We start from the raw sequence: 23,441 nt of genomic DNA, 5'->3' as shown, positions 1-23,441 counted from the left end.
AGAGAGGAAGAGATTATAATATCCAGAGAGGAAGAGAATATAATATCCAGAGAGGAAGAGATTATAATACTCAGAGAGGAGACGTTATAATATCCAGAGAGGAAGAGAATATAATATCCAGAGAGGAAGAGATTATAATATCCAGAGAGGAAGAGATTATAATATTCAGAGAGGAGACGTTATAATATCCAGAGAGGAAGAGATTATAATATCGAGAGAGGAAGAGATTATAATAGCCAGAGAGGAGACGTTATAATATCCAGAGAGGAAGAGATTATAATATCCAGAGAGGAAGGGAATATAATATCCAGAGAGGAAGAGAATATAATATCCAGCGAGGAGACGTTATAATATCCAGAGAGGCAGAGAATATAATATCCAGAGAGGAAGAGATTATAATATCCAGAGAGGAAGAGATTATAATAGCCAGAGAGGAGACTTTATAATATCCAGAGAGGAAGAGATTATAATAGCCAGAGAGGAGACGTTATAATATCCAGAGAGGAAGAGATTATAACATCCAGAGAGGAAGAGAATATAATATCCAGAGAGGAGCCGTTATAATATCCAGAGAGGCAGAGAATATAATATCCAGAGAGGAAGAGATTATAATATCCAGAGAGGAAGAGATTATAATAGCCAGAGAGGAGACGTTATAATATCCAGAGAGGAAGAGATTATAATATCCAGAGAGGAAGAGAATATAATATCCAGAGAGGAAGAGAATATAATATCCAGAGAGGAGACGTTATAATATCCAGAGAGGCAGAGAATATAATATCCAGAGAGGAAGAGATTATAATATCCAGAGAGGAAGAGATTATAATAGCCAGAGAGGAGACTTTATAATATCCAGAGAGGAAGAGATTATAATAGCCAGAGAGGAGACGTTATAATATCCAGAGAGGAAGAGATTATAACATCCAGAGAGGAAGAGAATATAATATCCAGAGAGGAGACGTTATAATATCCAGAGAGGAAGAGAATATAATATCCAGAGAGGAGACATTATAATATCCAGAGAGGAAGAGATTATAATATTCAGAGAGGAGACGTTATAATATCCAGAGAGGAAGAGATTATAATATCCAGAGAGGAAGAGATTATAATATCCAGAGAGGAGATGTTATAATATCCAGAGAGGAAGAGATTATAATATCCAGAGAGGAAGAGAATATAATATCCAGAGAGGAAGAGATTATAATATCCAGAGAGGAAGAGAATATAATATCCAGAGAGGAAGAGATTATAATATCCAGAGAGGAAGAGAATATAATATCCAGAGAGGAAAAGATTATAATATCCAGAGAGGAGATGTTATAATATCCAGAGAGGAAGAGAATATAATATCCAGAGAGGAAGAGATTATAATATCCAGAGAGGAAGAGATTATAATATCCAGAGTGGAAGAGATTATAATATCCAGAGAGGAAGAGATTATAATATCCAGAGAGGAAGAGAATATAATATCCAGAGAGGAAGAGAATATAATATCCAGAGAGGAGATGTTATAATATCCAGAGAGGAAGAAAATATAATATCCAGAGAGGAAGAGATTATAATATCCAGAGAGGAAGAGATTATAATATCCAGAGAGGAAGAGATTATAATAGCCAGAGAGGAGACGTTATAATATCCAGAGAGGAAGAGAATATAATATCCAGAGAGGAAGAGATTATAATATCCAGAGAGGAAGAGAATATAATATCCAGAGAGGAAGAGATTATAATATCCAGAGAGGAGCCGTTATAATATCCAGAGAGGAAGAGATTATAATATCCAGAGAGGAAGAGATTATAATATCCAGAGAGGAAGAGAATATAATATCCAGAGAGGAGCCGTTATAATATCCAGAGAGGAAGAGAATATATCCAGAGAGGAAGAGATTATAATATCCAGAGAGGAGACGTTATAATATCCAGAGAGGAAGAGATTATAATATCCAGAGAGGAAGAGATTATAATATCCAGAGAGGAGCCGTTATAATATCCAGAGAGGAAGAGATTATAATATCCAGAGAGGAAGAGATTATAATATCCAGAGAGGAAGAGATTATAATAGCCAGAGAGGAGACGTTATAATATCCAGAGAGGAAGAGATTATAATATCCAGAGAGGAGACATTATAATATCCAGAGAGGAAGAGATTATAATATCCAGAGAGGAAGAGATTATAATATCCAGAGAGGAGCCGTTATAATATCCAGAGAGGAAGAGATTATAATATCCAGAGAGGAAGAGATTATAATATCCAGAGAGGAAGAGAATATAATATCCAGAGAGGAGCCGTTATAATATCCAGAGAGGAAGAGATTATAATATCCAGAGAGGAAGAGATTATAATATCCAGAGAGGAGCCGTTATAATATCCAGAGAGGAAGAGATTATAATATCCAGAGAGGAAGAGAATATAATATCAGAGAGGAGCCGTTATAATATCCAGAGAGGAAGAGAATATAATATCCCGAGAGGAAGAGATTATAATATCCAGAGAGGAGCCGTTATAATATCCAGAGAGGAGCCGTTATAATATCCAGAGAGGAAGAGATTATAATATCCAGAGAGGAGACGTTATAATATCCAGAGAGGAAGAGAGTATAATATCCAGAGAGGAAGAGATTATAATATCCAGAGAGGAAGAGAATATAATATCCCGAGAGGAAGAGATTATAATATCCAGAGAGGAGCCGTTATAATATCCAGAGAGGAAGAGATTATATTATCCAGAGAGGAGCCGTTATAATATCCAGAGAGGAAGAGATTATAATATCCAGAGAGGAAGAGAATATAATATCCAGAGAGGAGCCATTATAATATCCAGAGAGGAAGAGAATATAATATCCCGAGAGGAAGAGATTATAATATCCAGAGAGGAGCCGTTATAATATCCAGAGAGAAAAAGATTATAATATCCAGAGAGGAGCCGTTATAATATCCAGAGAGGAAGAGATTATAATATCCAGAGAGGAGCCGTTATAATATCCAGAGAGGAAGAGATTATAATATCCAGAGAGGAGCCGTTATAATATCCAGAGAGGAAGAGATTATAATATCCAGAGAGGAGCGGTTATAATATCCAGAGAAGAAGAGATTATAATATCCAGAGAGGAGACATAATACTGTCCGGCCAGGGAGCAAGTTTACTGATAATAACCTGTAATAAAGCAATCAGAACAGATCAGCTGTGCAGTTATAATATCCAGGACAATTCTAATCAAAAGTCACAATTATAAGAGGATATAGGTATAGTACTGTAAACTGCTTATAATATCCAGACCTATTAGTTATAATAAGTAATTATTATATCTGGCTGCACTATCCCGACCCCATAACCAGACCTGATATAATAACTAGACGCGATAATTATAATACAGTCAAATTATAATATTTCAACATCATTCTGACCTGTTAGTTACAATAAAATATAGTTATAATTTCCAGACTTGATGTTATGCCAAGATTTGGTAATTATAACGTCAAGTTATAATATCCAGTAATTATAATATCTAGTTATAATATCCAGACCCGGTAATTATAATATCTAGTTATAACATCCAGACCAGGTAATTATAATATCCAGTTATAATATCCGGACCAGTACGGTAATTGTATTATCTAGTTATAACTTCCAGACCCGGTAATTATAACATCTAGGTATAATATCCAGACCCGATAATTATAATATCTAGTTATAACATCCAGAGCCGGTAATTGTAATAGGATCCAGTTATAATTAGATTTATGTGTTGGCAGCCGCTGTTATTCGGGAATACTCCCAGTTCCCCGTTGTCCTTGCAGCAGCTTTGGTAGGGTGTAGAGTACGTCCATGCAGAGGGCTCATGTAGTGTAGGGAGTCCGGGGGTCACTTTCTTTCCACATCTTGGCGTCATCTCCTTAGAACATGGATTTCCGTGGGAAGAAGTACGAGCGCGGCAGTAACTGGTCGGACCCGGAGGTGGTGGAGCTGCTGCAGCTTTGGGGCAATGAATCGGTGCAGATGGAGCTGGAGAGTTGTCTGAGGAACCAGCACGTCTTCAACCGGATCGCAGACGTCCTGAGGGAGAAGGGGATCCACCGGACGGGTGACCAGTGCCGGGAGAAGATCAAGAAGATGAAGCTGGAGTACCGCCGGCTGAAGGACAACAGCAAGACGCTGCGGGGCGGCCGAGCCTGGAAGTTCTATGAGGTCATGGACCGGGTGCTGACCCACCGCCCCACCATCTCCTACGGGGCCATGGCCCCTGGTGGGGTGCTGGGGCCCCCGCTGCTGCAGAGCCCGCTCTCTGAGGGCTTCCACACTCACTTTCCCCCATACAGTCACACCCAACACCCGGAGCTGATGGAGATCAAATGTGAGGAGGTGCAATCAGACGAGCAATGTCTGACCCCCGAGCCGCCCTCCATGACCTATATACAGGACTCCGGGGCCGAGCAGGAGGACGAGGAGCAGAGCATGATGGACCGGGGGGCCCCAGACTCCCCAATATCCAGAGTGGAAGTGACCGCCGATGTCAGCGCGTCCCCCTCAGGTAAGCGTCCGTCTGTAAATATGGCTGCTAGGGGCGTGCTCAGATAGTATACAAGGCGCCATGTAATGTGTACGGCCGGGGCCCGTCATACTCTGGGTCAGCTGAGGCCCCACAGGTTGGACCATCACCGGTCTTAAAGTGACATCTGTGAACATTGGAACACCCCTTTAAGGCTGTGACCTGATTGGTTGCTATGGTAACCCTCTCGTTTTCATGAACCCCCTCCGTTGTTTTCTTCACCAAAATCGCTTTTAGCTGTCGGTGAATAGAAACATGGGGCCACCTCAGACTTCTCACAGCTGAGAGTTTGCAACAATAGGATCCAGACCAGATAATCCCTAAAAAACTCTTAAAGGGCTACTAAAGCCCCAGCCAAGATGGGGATGTCTGTCTCCCCCCGATAAGCTGAGCCCGATAAGCTGTGTGTAGTGCGGGCTGCTCTGGCTGTGGCCCCTTTCACGCCGCTATCAGCCGTCCGTAGCTTCCTGTCAAACTGCAAGACGTAATTTGGGCCTCGTTTATCAGAACTGCCCCTAGCAACCAATCAGAGCGCAGCTTTCATGTCTTATCCTGCTCTGGTAAAGTGAAAGCTGCACTGTGATTGGTTGCTATGAGCAACAAGGCAAAGTGTTGCGGCCTACTGACATAATGAAAGCCATAGTGGCAGTGTGAATACAGCGTTACACCCTCCGTGATTTAGGTACCGACCGCAGGGCCCCTGACCAACAGCCAGTCCGTACATCGCTGTCTGTACTCGTGATGACAGCCTTCGACCGCTTGTCCTCCTGGGTGTATATGGCGGTGGCCTAGTTTACATACATATTGGTTTCATATCCGCTATTAACCGCTTTCTTTCCTGCACCTTAATAACATATTGCAGTTGGTCATTTTCACAAACTGCTGGCTCCATCACTCTCAGGTGCCGGCTGTATCATACAGCTAGCACCATGCTCTTAAAGGGGGTTTCCATGATTTTTTTTAATGCTTATTCCTCTGTAAAATTAATAAAATAAGCCTCACTGGCTCTCCACCACCCCTAAGTCTTAGCTACCAGGTTGACTCAGCGACATCACGACTGCAGGGCACAAGACCACCCCAGTGACTACCAGTGATCTGACTGCTGAAGCCGCTGACTGGCTACAGGGTCAGGAGACTGGAGGCCCAGGCGTCATCTTCTGTAGTCCAGGGGGGAGACCATAGGATCTGCAGTTAGCAGGTTTGGGGGCTAATTCCAGGTTGGCTTTTTATTTTAATTTTAAACATGGCTGCCCGCTGTGACGTGTTGTGCGACTTTGAGTTGCGACATCACATCTAATGATGACATCTCTGTATGTGCAGGAATATGGCAGCATAATGCAGGTGAATGGGGTCACATTGAGATTCGCAAGGTACCGCAACCACCACAAATGTGTTGCAAAAAATTCAGAACCAGTTTGGACTTTTGTCCAGGTCGCTGTACCTTCACCTGCATCATACTGCAATGTAGCATTCAGACATTATGTCCGCACGACCTGCGTTGCAGCCAAAGTTGTCATGTAGCCATTGCCCAAAGAAGAGCAGAAACCCCCTTTAATATCATGCAATACACGGTTATTGTGTATTATAGAAGCAGTCATTAGATCAAATGTTTAAATCCCCAAATGGGGCGATAAAAGAAAAAAAAATCCCCCCCCCCAAAAAAGCAAATAACATTATTTATTATGGCTAAAATTAAAAGAAATAATAATATGAAAGAAGCCTAAAAAACATTATGTATTATAGCTAAAGTTAAAATAAATAATAATAATAATAAAAAGAAGCATTATTGGTTTTGCCGTGTCCGTAATGATTCAAACAACTGTTCATACTATTTCTGCTAAAAAAAAAAAAGTTTGAGAAAAGTTTTTCAGCATTATCCTAGACCCCAAAATGCGGACATAAAAAATACATGTAAATACCAGAAAAAAAAAAAATATAACAAGTTGTGGATATGGCTGGCACAGTCTAGTGATAAAACAGGGCACGGCGTGGACAGTGACGAGAGACGCTGAAATGCAACCGTAGTCCCAGGCCGTTTTCAATTATGGCTTTTTGCTATCTCCACCACTGCGGAGGATAAGGGGTTAAATTGCATTGCCAGCAGCGTATAATTGCAGGACTGTGCGAGGTGCCGCCGTCTTACTCCGCTCCGGTCCTGAGAAGCGGACTGTGTGCTCAGCGGATCGGACGCACGGCCGGCCGGGACACAGAGCACTGTTGTCTTCTGGATAAACATGTCTTGAGGTTGCAGTGGAGGACAGAGCTATCATTTAGGGGGAAGTCCACACCCACTTAGAGGGGGCCAGGGAGGAAATTGGGAATCGTATTCCTAAAATGCTTTAGCAGATTATTTATTTGTGAGCTGATCGGACAGGTAAGCGCACGACAGCTGCACTTAGAGATTGCACTTAAAGGGCTGCTGAATGTCACACCTGTCTGGTTCTGCAGGGACATATCGCCTGATGAGGACCCCGGTAAAGCTGAGTGGGAGATTTAATATTGATTGCCACCCCCTAAGTTGGTGATGTGTTTGTGCCTTGCAGGCTTTAGTGAGTCCAACATGGCCGGGTCATCGGGACAGAGCGGCCACCCGAGGTTCTGGAGGAAAAGGAAAGACCGCGAGCCGCTAAGTGAGCTGATCTCACAGATGCTGATGGCGCAGCGAGCATCGGAAGAACGCTTCCTCCAGATGGAAGAGAGGAGGATGGAGCAGGAGCAAGAGGCCGAGGAACGAAGGCTGCGTCTTGAAGAGCGGAGGCTTCAGCTGGACCGCCAACACGAGTTGCGCATGTTCACCATTTTTGCCCAGATGTTGGGCATGATCCGCCAGGGAGGAGGTGGAGAGGTCATGCCACAAACCGATGCCAATTTTACCCAAGAGGGGGACATTGCTGGCAAGGGAGCGACGGGCAATGTGCAGGAGCCCCTGCAGGGAGACGTCTACAACTGTAATCAGTACCGCAGCCCCTATCTCTCCACCCGGGGGAACATCCTGAGCGGCTTCCGGGGCTCCTCCGAGGAGGGATACAGAGCGTACCATGAAGACAAGTACGATGAAGACAAGAACCCCAACGTGAGTCAGTATCTATAATCATGGGGGGAGGACACCGGGCTTCATATTCTTACACTGTATTGCCATCTTGTATGTTCCGGGTTGGGGAGGGGGAGGTTTATGGTTCACTATAATAGGGGATTGGGCACTCTTATGTATTAATAGGGCAAAATAATTGCATGGGCACTGCCGATATTCTAGCTCCATCATCATAGTCAAAAGAAAAATCTGATTCCGCTTTGGTGGAAATAATAATGTTATTACTTCTAGAATGACAAGGCGAAAATGGAGAAAAGACCCAAAATTTTGTATGGCCTTATAGGACAATAATAGTCTGGTCCTAAAGGGGTTGGTAAATTGGTAACGTGCACCATTTGTTTCCTGTTCTTTTTTTAGGGAATCATCAACTTCGGCACAAGCGAGAATAAACTTTGCTTTGATCTGATGTCTAAGCGGGTAAGTGCTAATGTTGGATGAACAAGGGAATAAGGGACAACTTCCCGATTGCTGGGGAGTCCAACCACTAAGGAGCTCCAACTGATCCCGCGCCATTTAGCCCTTCGTTACCTGGCGATTTTTCGTTTTTACGCTTCCGTTTTTTTCCTCCCCTTCTTCCAAGAGCCATAACTTTTTTAATTTTCCATCAATATGGCCGTATAAGGGTTTGTTTTTTTGCGAGACGAGTTGTACTTTTTGAATGACACCATTAATTTTGCCATATAGATTACTGGAAAACGGGGGAAAAAATTCCAAGTGCAGTTAAATTGCAAAAATAAGTGCAATTCAACAATTGTTTTTCATTTACCATGTTCACTATATGGTAAAAATGACCTGGCAATACGATTCTACAGGTCAGTACGCAGATAACAAACACGTAAAGTTTATTTTTTAAGTGGTGAAAAAAAAATTCACTTATGTCGATGTTTTCCAAGACCCGTAACGTATTCATTTTTGTGATCTGTGTGGGGCTGGGTGAGAGCTTATTTTTTGCACCCTGAGAGGATGTTTTTATTGATACCATTTTGGGGTAGATACGATGCTTTGATCGTCTGCTACTACATTTTATTGCAATGGTGTGGCGCCCCCAAAAAAAAAGTAATTCTGGCATTTTGATTTTTTTCCTCATTACGCCGTTTACCGATCGGATTAATTTTTTTATATTTTGAGAGATCGGACATTTCTGAACACAACTATATCAAATATGTGTCATTTTTTTTTTTTAATTTTTAATGGGGCAAAAAGGGGGTGATTTGAATTTTTGTGGGCTTTTTTTTTTTTTCACTTTTTTTTTTTTCTACTGTGTTTTCAATAGTCCCTTTAGGAGACTTGAAGCTGTGATCGTCTGATCGCCTGTGCTACAAATGGCAGGGCTTCAACTCTGCTATGTATAGCAAAAATCACAATCTCCTATGAACCCCGGCCACAGGCGCCGATGGGTGCGGTTTGTGACACGCTTCTGGCTGGCGTGTGTTAAATGCCACTGTCGGTGACTGACAGCGGGATTTAACTGATTAACAGCCGTAGATGGAGCAACGTACTGATGACAGATCTCAATGGCAATGTGTCCGCTTCTACAGTGCATGAATGGGCCCTTTAAGCCTTGCTATATATTTTTTTCGGCTTTCTGTGAATCGGTATGTCTCATACATGGCTGATGTTGTTTCTCCTGTGGTTACTCTCCTGCAGCTGACGCAGAGCGACATGAATGTGATCGAGCCGCCGCTGCTGCAGTATCCGGACTGGAAGGGGCATACCTTGTGAGTATTATACCTGGAAAATGATCAGGAAATAAACTATAAACTAGATTAGAAAGTTGCAAAACTTATTGTACTACATTGATTGAACCCCCCTTTAAGTTATACTTTATAACAAGTTTCCAAAATGAACAAGAACCCTGTATTCCTTGTGTTTGCTCTTACTCTTCCTTCACGGTTTATAAGACATCTTTTCCGTCCCTCTTAGCTTACGGGAGGAGGTGGCACGTTTTTTGACATATTACTGTAAAGCACCGAGTCCTTTAAATCCTGAAAATGTAAGTAGTATTGGTATTATCTTGCTGACCTCCACTCATTTCTGGCTGCTGACACTCCGGCTCTGTCCCTTGTCTCATAGGTGGTTATCTTGAATGGATGCGGCTCCCTGTTCTCAGCCCTGGCTGCCGTTCTGTGTGATCCAGGAGGTAAGTTTACTGGATTAAAGGGTTCTCCACCCACATATATGACGTACCATCAAGTCTTCTTGCACCTGTTTAGTGAGATTCTAGATATTCCAGACTGATTTCTATGGACTTGCTGCTTGACAACCCTTCCGAGCACAGAATCTCGGGGAATCAGTGGTGTCTTTCACAGCTCCTCAGTGTCTATTTTCAGTGTCCAATCTCCAGCCACCTGTCCTTATCAACACTGAGGAGCTGTCAGTCAGGCGTGTGCTGGGGCGAAGATTGAGCTGCAACAGGGTAAAGGACACTGAGGAGCTGTTAATCCGGATAGGTGGACAAAAAATCATTGCCACTCATCCTTGCTGTTGAATCTCCCCCAATCTAGCCTGATTGACAGCTCCTCAATGTCCCTCCTTCCTGCTGCTGAGATTTCACACTGCTCAGTACAAGCTGCAGCTGTCAGTCAGGCTGGATGGCTGGAGATTAAATACACTTGGACTCATATACACATATAACATATTTGATTCTATAGCTAGATTCGCGCTCCTATAAATATCATAAGTTTACATCCATTCTTATGTGAATTTTTTGAAAGTAAACACACCAGTCTCATCAAGTCTAAGAGATCTATTTATTTATTGTCAGCCTCCCTGAGCCAAGCCAACCCCCTTCTCAGTCTTTGTATTGTCTTTAACAAAAAAAAGCGGGCTTGCTGGGTAATTTAAATGAACCAGTAAGCCAACCCCCTTCACAGACAGCACGGTTGAGATGCTGACACAGGAAAGTTTCTCCCCTGGCAAAAGTAAAATCTGTTACTGGGAAATTGTGATACCTTTGGAAAAAAATAAGTACATGGTTTATTCTTTTATTCTATGTTTTATTTATTTTTGTAGGAGCACATCCAGAGATCTTTTTTTTTCAACTGGGCAACCACTAAAATTCCAAATAGAAAACATTACATCCCTGTGCACTCAGAGTACTAAATAGGGAGATGAGCCAGAATTATAATACAAAATGGGCACAGAGAGAGAAAACATTACATCACTGTGCACTCAGGGTACCAAATAGGGAGAGAAGCCAGAATTATAATACAAAATGGGCAGAAAAAGAGAAAACATTACAACCCTGTGCACTCAGGGTACTAAGTAGGGAGAGAAGCCAGAATTACACTACAAAATGGGCACAAGGAGAGAAAACATTACATCCCTGTGCACTCAGCGTACTAAATAGGGAGAGAAGCCAGAATTATAATACCAAATGGGCAGAAAAAGAGAAAACATTACAACCCCGTGCACTCAGGGTACTAAGTAGGGAGAGAAGCCAGAATTACACTACAAAATGGGCACAATGAGAGAAAACATTACATCCCTGTGCACTCAGGGTACTAAATATGAAGAGAAGCCAGAATTATTATATAAAATGGGCACAAAGAGATTATTTTTCATCTGATAAGATTTAAAGTAATAGGTATATTCACTACTTTATTTGTCTCAGTGTCTTTAATATGGCCACATAAAAGCATCTTCTACACATTGTTTTTTGGGGTGTGCTGAAGATTTTTTTTTGGAGCTCTAACAGATATGATAGATTAGTTTCTTGATATCTGGTTATGTCTTTATCATTTTGGAGAAGTTTAAAACTATAAAGGTATCATCTATACATTTTTCCTTAATGGCAGAAAGCTATTTTATTAAAACTGATTAACCCCATAAAACCCATGCCGACAATGTAAGTCATGGGCGGCCTCATGTAAATGCTGCGTGCCAAATGTTTTTTTTGTGAAAATTAAATGAAAATAGCAAAAAAGGGTGATGGGGATTTATTACAAAGATTCAAAATTACAGACTTGTAGTATACGGCAGAGCTTCTCTTTATAGGCCGAGTGCAGGTAAGAGGCCGACTTGCAGGTGAATTCTCATTAACGTGATTATTATTTTGCAGACTCGGTTCTTATTGCCACCCCTTTCTATGGAGGAATCACGCAGAGCATCTTCCTGTACAGCGGCATTAAATTGATGTATGTGCACCTAGAGAGCAAGGTGAGGAGGGTGCGGGATCGGACGACACGGGGACCTGCAATATGCAGTAAGTCCTAGTCCTAAGCGTCCTAGTCATACAGGATCTATAGGTTAAAAATGGCACCATATCGGTCTTGGACGTGACCAAGCCCGAGTGTAGTGATCCATTTGGGCCATCATCGCTTACATTTAGTCATTGATCGTCCTGTATAGGACTGAAGCTATATGATTATCGGGTCCTCTTATTTCTCAGGTCACCTCTCCAGGAACCCGTCCGTTCCAGCTGACCGTGTCGAAACTGGAATCAACCCTACAGACAGCGAAGGAGGAGGTGAGGCTTCCACAAAGGTTAATGTAACTGCAGAATAGGAAAAATGTTCATGCGTGTAAGGCCTCATTCACACGTCAGTTTTTTTTACCAGAGAAAAGTTTCATCAGTTTTTCTCGTACGTGAAAAAAAAAGTTTCTCCACCTTCTCCTATCTAACAGTCCATGAAAATCGGATCACACTCAGATGCCATCCCAGTGCCGTCTGATTTTTTTCACGGACACATAGACTTGCATTGCTGATTTTGATCCAACATTGATATGTCGGATATATCGGATATGTCACCACGATTTTGCACCAACTGGGACATGTGACCCTATTCACTAATATAGGTACGAGTGCTATCCATAAAAAACACAGATAACGCTCGTACACAAAAAAAACGGACTTCTGAATGAGGCCTAAGTGAGGGCATTGCTGTGTGGTTCACCGGCAGCAAGAAGAGATCCTCAACGTGGTGAGAAATAGAAGCTCAAAGTTTATTAAAAAGTTGCAGAAGTTTTCCTAATAAATTAATTAGAGGGATTGATCTTCAAATACTTTGCTAGGCTGTTACATGAAGAGTATCTTGTTCGGGAGGAACCGTCCTCTCCTATTTTGCACAGACAACCCATTCATTTGAATGTGACTGTGTAATGTTTCATTTCCCCTGTGGAAGTGCTACAGGGAAATTGCCCACTTCTAGGTTTCCCCACAAATTGCAGCTAATTGCCGGGGGTCACAGCACAGGGGTTGGGGGCACTTTCTTATTGTCATGGGACTGTTCTAACAACAATTGTCCTTTTATTATTTCATAAAACCAGAAAACAATTTCAATTCTTTTTTTTTGCAAATTATACTTTGGTTTAAATGTTGCAGCTTTGTAATTTCTGCTGAAAATACACTATGCCTATTACTTCTTTCTAGGGCACAATCATAAAGGCTATGATCCTAATAAATCCTCACAACCCTCTGGGTGACATTTACTCTGCTACTGAAATGATGGAGTTCTTAGAATTCGCCAAAAGGTAATGTGAAGCCTTGTCTATTTCATTGTGTACATACATTACATAAATTATCATTTAGTTACATCCTGCATTATACTCCAGAGCTGCACTCACTATTCTGCTGGTGCCGTCACTGTGTACATACATTACTGATCCTGAGTTACATAATGCATTATACTCCAGAGCTGCACTCACTATTCTGCTGGTGCAGTCACTATGTACATACATTACATTACTGATCCTGAGTTACATAATGCATTATACTCCAGAGCTGCACTCACTATTCTGCTTGTGCAGTCACTGTGTACATACATTACATTACTGATCCTGAGTTACATCCTGTATTGTACTCCAGAGCTTCACTCACTATTCTGCTGGTGCAGTCACTGTGTACATACATTACACTACTGATCCTGAGTTACATCCTGTATTATACTCCAGAGCTGCACTCACTATTCTGCTTGTGCAGTCACTGTGTACATACATTACATTACTGATCCTGTACTGATCCTGAGTTACATCCTGTATTATACTCCAGAGCTGCACTCACTATTCTGCTGGTGCAGTCACTGTGTACATACATTACATTACTGATCCTGAGTTACATCCTGTATTATACTCCAGAGCTGCACTCACTATTCTGCTGGTGCAGTCACTGTGTACATACATTACATTACTGATCCTGAGTTACATCCTGTATTATACTCCAGAGCTGCACTCACTATTCTGCTGGTGTAGTCACTGTGTACATACATTACATTACTGATCCTGTACTGATCCTGAGTTACATCCTGTATTATACTCCAGAGCTGCACTCACTATTCTGCTGGTGCAGTCACTGTGTACATACATTACATTACTGATCCTGTACTGATCCTGAGTTACCTCCTGTATTATACTCCAGAGCTGCACTCACTATTCTGCTGGTGCAGTCACTGTGTACATACATTACATTAATGATCCTGAGTTACATCCTGTATTATACTCCAGAGCTGCACTCAATATTCTGCTGGTGCAGTCACTGTGTACATACATTACATTACTGATCCTGTACTGATCCTGAGTAACATCCTGTATTATACTCCAGAGCTGCACTCACTATTCTGCTGGTGCAGTCACTGTGTACATACATTACATTACTGATCCTGTACTGATCCTGAGTTACATCCAGTATTATACTCCAGAGCTGCACTCATTATTCTGCTGGTGCCGTCACTGAGTAAATACAAAGTCACAGAAGTAAATCCAGCTCACCACCTGCAGTTCCACACTTCGGGAGCACGGATAGCACCTGGACAGGGTGCAACATCCAATAGAGAAAGCAGAAAAATCCAGCTCACAGATAAAGTCCAAAAAAGTGCATTTTATTCTCCAAGGTACATGAAGCAAAGATTACAATTGTGTATTCACAAAAAAGAGAATGCAGTCATCTTTCGACGCGTTTCGAGCGGCAAGCATTTCTCTTTTAGATGAATACACAATTGTAATCTTTGCTTCATGTACCTTGGAGAATAAAATGCACTTTTTTGGACTTTATCTGTGAGCTGGATTTTTCTACTGAGTAAATACATTACATTACTGATCCTGAGTTAAATCCTGTTTCTTTATCGCTTCATTGGGGGACACAGGACCATGGGTGTATGCCGCTGTCGCTAGGAGGTTGACACTATGCAAAAAAAGGAAAATGGCTCCTCCTCCGCAGTATACACCCGCCTACAGCCACCAAGCTCGCCAGTTTAAGCTTAGTGTCTGTAGGAGGTAGACCTGGATCCTACTGATCAAACCCCGTTGTGTTTATTAATGTTTCTTCTTTATTTTTCAGATACAGCTCTTCAGGGTTAACAGGGAACACAGAGTCCCCTGTTATCCCCATTCTCAAGCGACCGAGAGAGCAGTGTGGCATTTCCCACATCGCCCACTCTCAGACCCGCTGGGCAGGACCTATCCCCTGTCACCTTCGGGTGTCTCAGGGTGATTCTCGGTGGCCAGTCCTTGCCCATTCCCCACTCCTTGGAGCGGCCTGGGAGGGAGACGGTGGTCACTGCGGTGACGTTCCCCCAGATTCTGGGGTCGACACCGTCTCCTGCACTGTCCAGAACCGGTCAGTGCGGGAAGAGGAAGAGCCAGGATCCCCCCCCCTATCCAGGAAGGCATCCTGAGACCATCCTCAGAGGGAAAGAGGAAGAAGAGTCATCCGGAAAGGTACAATCCCTCCCTGCTGCCTCCTCAGCCCCATGTCCCTCACATCTCAGCTATGGCACAGAATTGCCTACCAGCGGGCCCCGTAAATCCTGGGATAATAAGGGGGGCATCACATTTCCCCGCCGACGCTCGCTTACAGCAGCGCTTGGCCATTCCCCCTCTCCTCACAGGACATCAGAGAACCGGGGGCCTCGGACTCACAGCATAGTATGGCGTCCCCCTCAGCATGGCATCCCCCACAGCCCCCCCTACTTCTCTGTCCTTTTTTGCGCGGCCCCCCACAGCCCCCCCTCCTTCTCTGTCCTTTTTTGCGCGGCATTTCTGCCCGCGCTTTCTCTGTCGGGGGGCGGCTCGGGGTGGGCGTTACTCTTTCCGGCGGGTATACGCCCCTCCCGGAAAGCGGCCAATCAGGACCGAGGAGCAATACGGCGCTTCCATCACGCCCACTTTTATCCCGGGGGCCTATCAGCGGCCGAGTTCTTAAGCCCGCCTCCATCCATTCTGCCTATCGGAGCTTTGGCTACCCTAGCTCGCTCAGGGCAGCACGCTCCGCTCCGGCTTCGCCCCTCTACGCTGCTCTCTGTTCTGGCTCCGGCAGCAGCATTCTGTCTGACTGCCTCATCACCGCAGCCCTGCTCCTGTCTCCGCGGCTCCGGACTTTCCGACGGGGTATACGGGACCGTGCCCATTCCAGACCGGGTAGGCCCTACTCTGGCACCTACACACACCACAGGCTCCCTCCTCTGCAGTATTCCTGGTTAGGCACATATGCCCAAACCCAGGGAGCTTTCTGTCCGTCCCACTCACACAGTCACATATTACGCCTGTGCTCTTTGCAGTACTAAGTGGCCCGCGGGTCTGACAACGGCATTCTGCTCGACCTGCAAGCCTCCCACCATGCTGGCACCCCAAGACCCCCCTGCCGCCCAGGACGACGTAACTCCCCCTCCTCCAGAGTGGGCTGTTGCTATGTCCCAGTCTGTCTCTGACCTCAGCAAAGTATCTACATCTCTGGTGCAGGTCCTAGAACGTTTGCCCATGCTATCCACGGCCACCAGTGCTCCTAACGTTCCAACGGACGATTCGCAGGTACCCCTGCCCCTCCTTCTAAGGGCAGACCGAGGGCATTTTCTCAGAAACGGACTCACACAAGCTCATCCTCTAGCTCTCCAGACTCCAAATTGCTCCCTGCATCTCACAACTCTTCCCCAGAGGTCGCTCCGGGATCAGACACTGCATCAGATTCTGACTCTGGATCCGACACGGACCAATATTCTAGAATCCAGGACATGGTTGACAGCCTTATATCGGCCGTCAATCACACTCTGCATGTTAAAGAGGACGAGAGCCCTTCTCAGGACTACTCTGTTTCCTTAATAATAATAATAATAATAATAATAATCTTTATTTTTATATAGCGCTAACATATTCCGCAGCGCTTCACATACATTATCGTCGCTGTCCCTATCGGGGCTCACAATCTAGATTCCCTATCAGTATGTCTTTAAAGTGTGGGAGGAAACCGGAGAACCCGGAGGAAACCCACGCAAACACGTGGAGAACATACAAACTCCTTGCAGATGTTGTCCTTGGTGGGATTCTTCAAGAGAATCAAGCGCCCGGCACGCACCTTTTCTAACCATTCAGAATTTGATGGTGTTTTTCAGAAACAATGGGAGCATCCTGAGAAGCGCTTCACTGGAAAGAAACAGTTAGACATGCTATACCCATTTAACCACGACCTCGTCAGCAGATGGACGGAGTCCCCTTCTGTGGATCCTCCTGTCTCTCGTCTCTCGGCTAAGACAGTACTGTCCCTTCCAGACGGTTCTTCCCTCAAGGACACTACGGATAGACAGGTTGAGGCCTTGGCTAAGTCAGCCTTCGAGGCAGCTGGCACCTCCTTTTGTCCTTCCTTCGCCTCAACTTGGGTATCAAAAGCAGTCTCCACATGGGCCAAACAGCTTAGGCAGGGCATCCTCACCGGGGCTTCTCCAGATGATCTGGTTGACCTAGCGGATCAGATCGCCCACGCAGGGAAATATCTCCTCACGGCGTCCCTTGACATCGCTACCTATTCAGCCCGCTTCTCCAGCAATATCATCGTTATACGTAGGATTCTTTGGCTGAAGCCTTGGAACGCCGACCCGGCCTCCAAGAAATCACTAACAAATCTCCCTTTTCAGGGCTCCAGACTATTTGGGTCTAAATTAGGCCAGATCATCTCCGATGCCACTGGGGCAAGAACACTTCCCTTCCTCAGCCGAGACCTAATCGCTCTTTTCCTAGGAAACGTTACCTTCAGTTTCGGTCCTTTCGTCGCTTCGCTCAACCGGGACCCTCCTCTCAAACAGGACCGTACCCCAGCACAGCAGGACAAACGTAAGCCTTCCTTTAGGCCCACTCCCAGCTGGCGCGCAAAGGGTCGCTCTTCCAAGTCCTCTGGATCCCGATCTCGATCCAACAGGTTTTCCTCAGCATGACGGGTCACTCCCACCTGGGTTTTCTCCCAGGGTGGGCGGCCGTCTACTTCTGTTCCGAGACCCTTGGGTATCGGCAATAGAGGATGCCTGGGTCAAGGAGATAGTGACCTGAGGCTACAAGATCAAGTTCAACGCCATACCAAGAACACGATTTCTCAGGTCCCGCCACCCGCATCTCTACTTCCCGGTTTCCTTCAGGCCATTGCCTCCCTTCTGCGCTCAGGAGTTATAGTTCCAGTCCCCCTTCAAGAAAGGTGTTCGGGTTTCTACTCAAATCTTTTCGTCGTTCCAAAAAAATATGGCTCACTACGTCCAATCCTAGACCTCAAACAACTAAACCGACAGGTTCGCGTACGGCACTTCAGAATGGAGTCCCTCATGTCGGTAATCGCCTCGATGGAGGCCGGGGAATATCTATGTTCAGTGGATATTCAGGATGCGTATCTTCATATCCCAATCTGCGCACCACATCAGAAGTTCCTTCGATTTGCCTTCCAGAACGCACATTACCAGTTCACTTCTCTCCCCTTCGGGCTTGCCTCCGCCCCGAGGGTTTTCACAAAGGTATTGGCGACGGTCATGGCCATTCTACGAGCCAGGGGGATTGTAATTATCCCCTACCTCGACGACCTAATGATCAAGGGTCCCACGTTCAGGGACTGCCTCCACAGTCTCCAGATCACGCTGAACACGCTTTCTCGGTTAGGCTGGCTGATCAACACAGACAAATCCTCCCTGGTCCCATCTCAGTGCTTAACCTTTCTAGGGATGCAGTTCGACACGACCCGTGCCCGGGTCCTTCTCCCGAGGGAAAAGATAAACTCTCTCTGTCGGGGTATTCACCTTCTCTCCGACCCAAGTCCACGCCGTCTTCACCTGTGAATGAGTGTCTTGGGAAAAATGGTGACAGCTATGGAAGCTGTCCCACTTGCCCAGTTCCATACCCGGCCTCTTCAACTGGCCCTTCTGTCGGCATGGGGCAAGAACCCATCGTCTCTAGATTGACGCATCAGGTTACCTCCTCATGTCAGAAGGTCACTAATATGGTGGACTCGTCCTTCTTCCTTCAGACCCGGGAGGTCAATCTTACCACTTCTCTGGCAGGTGGTCACGACCGATGCCAGCCTCATTGGTTGGGGGGCAGTCTTCCTCCACCACACAGCGCAGGGCCGTTGGAGTCTCCACGAAGCCTCCCTACCGATCAATATATTGGAGATAAGGGCAATTTACCTGGCGTTGCGTCACTGGCAGGACATTCTTGCAGGGTTCCCAGTCCGCCTACAATCGGACAACCCAACGGCGGTGGCGTACATAAACCTTCAGGGAGGAACGCGCAGCAAGTCCGTCTTGAAAGAGGTGACAAGAGTGCTAGTTTGGGCCGAGAACACTGTTCCGGCAATCTCAGCAGTACACGTTCCGGGGGTCGACAATTGGGCGGCCGACTTCCTCAGTCGGCAGGGCCTTGCCTCAGGAGAATGGTCTCTCCATCCCGAGGTGTTCCATCAGATTTGCTTACGATGGGGCACGCCGGACGTCGACCTCATGGCGTCTCGGTTAAACCACAAGGTTCCATCCTTCATAGCCCGGTCCCGCGATCGCCTTGCGATCGCTCAAGACGCGCTAGTCATCTCATGGTCTCAGTTCCAGCTGCCCTATCTTTTTCCCCCTCTACCATTGATCCCTCGGGTCGTCAAAAAGATCAAGACAGAGGGAGTACCGGTAATTCTAATAGCCCCGGATTGGCCAAGACGCGTCTGGTACGCAGATTTAGTAAACCTGCTCGTCGACTCCCCCTGGAGACTACCGGACCGTCCGGACCTCTTCTCTCAGGGACCTATTCTTCATCAGAGTTCTCGTTCTTTGAATTTAATGGTATGGTCGTTGAGGCCGCATTGTTGAGGAAGGCGGGTTTTGCAGACGTCATCCAGACCCTAATTAGTGCCAGGAAACCCGCAACCTCACACATATACCACAGAACCTGGAGAGCCTTTTTTGTCACTGCGAGAAGGATCAGCTAGCTCCCATGTCCTTTTCGCTACTGGTCATTTTGGCCTTCCTTCAGTCTGGCCTGGAGGCGGGACTCTCTCTAAGCACTCTCAAAGGCCAAGTTTCGGCCTTGTCCATTCTATTCCAGCGTAGCTTGGCTTTCCGTCCTCAGGTCAAGACTTTTCTGCAAGGGGTGGCCCACCTGGCGCCGCCTTATCGTCCCCCGGTGGATCCATGGGACCTTAATTATGGTCCTGAGTGTCCTTCAACAGCCCCCGTTTGAACCCATTCGGGACATCTCAGCCTCTCTTCTCTCCTGGAAGGTGGCTTTTCTGGTGGCTGTTACCTCTATTAGGAGGGTTGCAGAGCTCGCAGCCCTCTCTTGTCGGTCGCCTTTTCTGGTCTTCCATCAAGACAAGGTAGTGCTCAGGCCAGTGCCCTCCTTTTTGCCAAAAGTAGTCTCCTCTTTCCACATCAATGAGGACATCGTTTTGCCTTCCTTCTGCTCGGCGCCAGTGCACCCTCGGGAGAAATCCCTGCACAAACTGGATCTGGTCAGAGCTCTACTTGTGTACCTTTCTAGAATGGCTTCCCTTCGGCGTTCGGACGCCCTGTTTGTCATTCCTGAGGGGCTTCGCAAGGGTCTCCCTGCTTCCAAGTCAACCATCGCCCGTTGGATACATTCGACCATTTTGGAGGCATATCGCGTCTCGGACAAATCTCCCCCTCTGGGGGTAAGGGCTCACTCCATCCGGGCAGTGGGGGCCTCTTGGGCTGTTCGCAATCAGGCTTCAGCTTCTCAGATCTGTAAGGCCGCAACATGGTCTTCACTCCACACCTTTTCAAGGTTTTACAAGGTCCATACTTATTCATCGGCTGATGCCAGTCTTGGACGGAAGGTTCTGCAGGCAGCAGTTGCCGAAGTCTGACCTAGTCTGTGGCTACCTTTTTTTGTTCTTCCACCCTAGGGACTGCTTTTGGACGTCCCATGGTCCTGTGTCCCCCAATGAAGCGATAAAGAAAGAGGGATTTTTGGTAGTCACCGTAAAATCTCTTTCTTGGAGCCTTCATTGGGGGACACAGCACCCTCCCTGATTTTGGGAACAGCTACAGTGGGCCCTGTTGGGCACTTAATTTAGTTTTCACGGTTGTGCCCCAATGGGCATTGCATAGTTGATTGTTTTAAGTTCCTCCTACTGCTCTAGCCACTAACTGGCGAGCTTGGTGCCTGTAGGCGGGTGCATACTGCGGAGGAGGAGTTTTTTTCTTTTTTTGCCTAGTGTCAACCTCCTAGTGACAACAGCATACACCCATGGTCCTGTGTCCCCCCAATGAAGCGATAAAAAAAGAGATTTTACAGTGAGTACCAAAAATCCCTCTATTATGCTCCAGAGCTGCACTCACTATTCTGCTGGTGCAGTTACATCATCACTTATTGTATTCAGGTCCCAAGTTAAAGCCTGCGTTATAGAACTAAACTCTCTCAACATTTCCTACTTGTTTGCTGTCTGGAATTATTTTTTACTCCAGCATGCAGAATTATGAATGCAGCTCTAATGTAAAACTTTGGGGATTGACAGTTATTAAGGGTACTATACAGTGAAGAGCAGCACACCCTGCTGGACGATGTGACCTGATTGCTTCCTCTTTGTCTTGCAGGAACTCGTTACACGTCATAGTGGATGAGATCTACATGCTCTCCGTGTTTGACGAGTCTGCGTCGTTCCACAGCGTGCTGAGCCTGGACAAGTGAGACTACACGCTGCTCCGAGATTGTGATACAGGAGGGGGATGGGAAACAGACAAATGTCAGTGCTCACGGGTACAGCTCCGCCGTCCGGATATGATACAGCCACGGCCAGCTGTATCCTTAGCGGATGCTCCTGGGCAGCACTATTAAAGCCCTTATACACAGTATATAAAAGTTGTCCAAGCTCTGTGGGATTGACCGACAGTCGGAGACCTCCTGACAGATGGTGGAGAAGGATCTGGGGTGTTACAATACTGTGGGAGGTGTGAACGGCCCTGTGTATGGTCGTGTGCACAAGATACATTTTTGATGCAATTTTTTGCAGCAGTTCTCCAAAAAAAATGATTGAAAATCACCACATTTTTTGGCAATAAAAACACATTGCGATGGTATTCTGTAAACACCGCCTATGGGGGAGTCAGGAGAGAGCTGTCCGCAGAACGACCGCTATCTAATGTGTATGGCTGCTTTATATATTCACAACGTTTATAATTCATCCCATTCTGTATGTTTTAGGCTTCCTGATCCTCAGAGGACTCATGTGATGTGGGGAATTAGCAAGGTGAGTAAGGGCCATCGATTTATGTCATCACTTCACCCCACAAAAAGCCCAGAATTCTGGTCCAATTACTGGAGTAACAGCTAAAATGCATCACAGAGCTTTCATTGTTACCAGACTTTTGTACGGAGGGCAGGCAGAGGACGAGCAGGGCGGCCAGGGGGCGAGCAGGGCAGCCAGGGGGCGAGCAGGGCAGCCAGGGGGCGAGCAGGGCAGGCAGTGGACGAGCAGGGCAGGCAGAGGACGAGCAGGGCGGCCAGGGGGCGAGTTGGGCAGCCAGGGGGCGAGCAGGGCAGGCAGAGGACGAGCAGGGCAGCCAGGGGGCGAGCAGGGCAGGCAGAGGACGAGCAGGGCAGCCAGGGGGCGAGCAGGGCAGGCAGTGGACGAGCAGGGCAGGGGGCGAGCAGGGCAGCCAGGAGGCGAGCAGGGCAGGCAGAGGACGAGCAGGGCAGGCAGGGGATGAGCAGGGCAGGAAGGGGGTGAGCAGGGCAGGCAGGGGGCGAGCAGGGCAGGAAGATGGCGTGCAGGGGGCAAGCAGGGCAGGCAGGGGGCGAGCAGGGCAGGAAGCGGACGTGCAGAGGGCGAGCAGGGCTGGAAGAGGGCAAGCTGGGCAGACAGGTGGCAGGCAGGAGGTGAGCAGGGCAGGGGGAGAGCAGGGCAGGCAGGGGGCGAGCAGGGCAGGCAGTGGACGAGCAGGGCTGGCAGAGGACGAGCAGGGCAGGGGGCGAGCAGTGCAGCCAGGAGGCGAGCAGGGCAGGCAGAGGACGAGCAGGGCAGGCAGGGGATGAGCAGGGCAAGAAGAGGGCAGGCAGGGGGTGAGCAGGGCAGGCAGGGGGCGAGCAGGGCAGGAAGATGGCATGCAGGGGGCGAGCAGGGCAGGAAGAGGACGTGCAGAGGGCGAGCAGGGCTGGAAGAGGGCAAGCTGGGCAGACAGGTGGCAGGCAGGAGGTGAGCAGGGCAGGGGGAGAGCAGGGCAAGCAGGGGGCGAGCAAGGCAGGAAGAGGGCAGGCAGGGGACGAGCAGGTCAGGCAGGGGACGAGCAGGGCAGGCAGGGGACGAGCGCGGCAGGCAGGGGACGAGCGGGGCAGGCAGGGGACGAGCGGGTCAGGCCGGGGCCGAGCAGGTCAGGCAGGGGCCGAGCAGAGCAGGAAGTCTGCAAGGTGCTACATCGGTTACTGGCTGCAGAACAAGAAGTAAGGGCACAGAAGGGGGCGATTTTTTTTTTTTTTAAACTTCTGGTTACATCTCAGTGACTTCTTGTTAAAGACTTGATGCCTGATCCCTGGGCGTCCTACCGACCGCCGTGACCCTCATTTATCCTGATGACATACAGTACTGCACACTCCTGCTCTTTTTAAAGTCTATGGGACTGA

The 23,441-nt window shown here is 46.8% G+C and overlaps 1 protein-coding gene across 2 annotated transcripts in view; it reads left to right on the top strand.

Moving 5' to 3' along the window:
* The window catches only part of ACCS (1-aminocyclopropane-1-carboxylate synthase homolog (inactive)), a 33,834-nt gene that overhangs the window by 5,716 nt on the left and 4,677 nt on the right, over positions 1-23,441 (top strand). The window contains exons 2-12 of one of the 2 annotated variants that reach the window (XM_073658166.1): positions 3,898-4,528; positions 7,090-7,619; positions 7,995-8,054; positions 9,285-9,355; positions 9,561-9,630; positions 9,711-9,777; positions 11,698-11,795; positions 12,028-12,105; positions 13,009-13,109; positions 21,419-21,508; positions 22,026-22,071. In XM_073658166.1, the coding sequence (XP_073514267.1) occupies positions 3,898-4,528; positions 7,090-7,619; positions 7,995-8,054; positions 9,285-9,355; positions 9,561-9,630; positions 9,711-9,777; positions 11,698-11,795; positions 12,028-12,105; positions 13,009-13,109; positions 21,419-21,508; positions 22,026-22,071 (1,842 nt within the window). Of the gene's footprint in view, positions 1-3,897; positions 4,529-6,711; positions 6,921-7,089; positions 7,620-7,994; positions 8,055-9,284; positions 9,356-9,560; positions 9,631-9,710; positions 9,778-11,697; positions 11,796-12,027; positions 12,106-13,008; positions 13,110-21,418; positions 21,509-22,025; positions 22,072-23,441 lie in introns of those variants that run through there. The other variant, XM_073658167.1, reaches the window with a different exon arrangement.

The sequence above is a fragment of the Phyllobates terribilis genome, unplaced genomic scaffold (assembly GCF_046119375.1).
Source record: "Phyllobates terribilis strain yellow unplaced genomic scaffold, ASM4611937v1 Scaffold_13__5_contigs__length_258822181, whole genome shotgun sequence".
Lineage (NCBI taxonomy): Eukaryota > Metazoa > Chordata > Amphibia > Anura > Dendrobatidae > Phyllobates > Phyllobates terribilis.
Note: the sequence above shows the minus strand (reverse complement) of the source record. Positions and strands in the feature narration are given on the sequence as shown.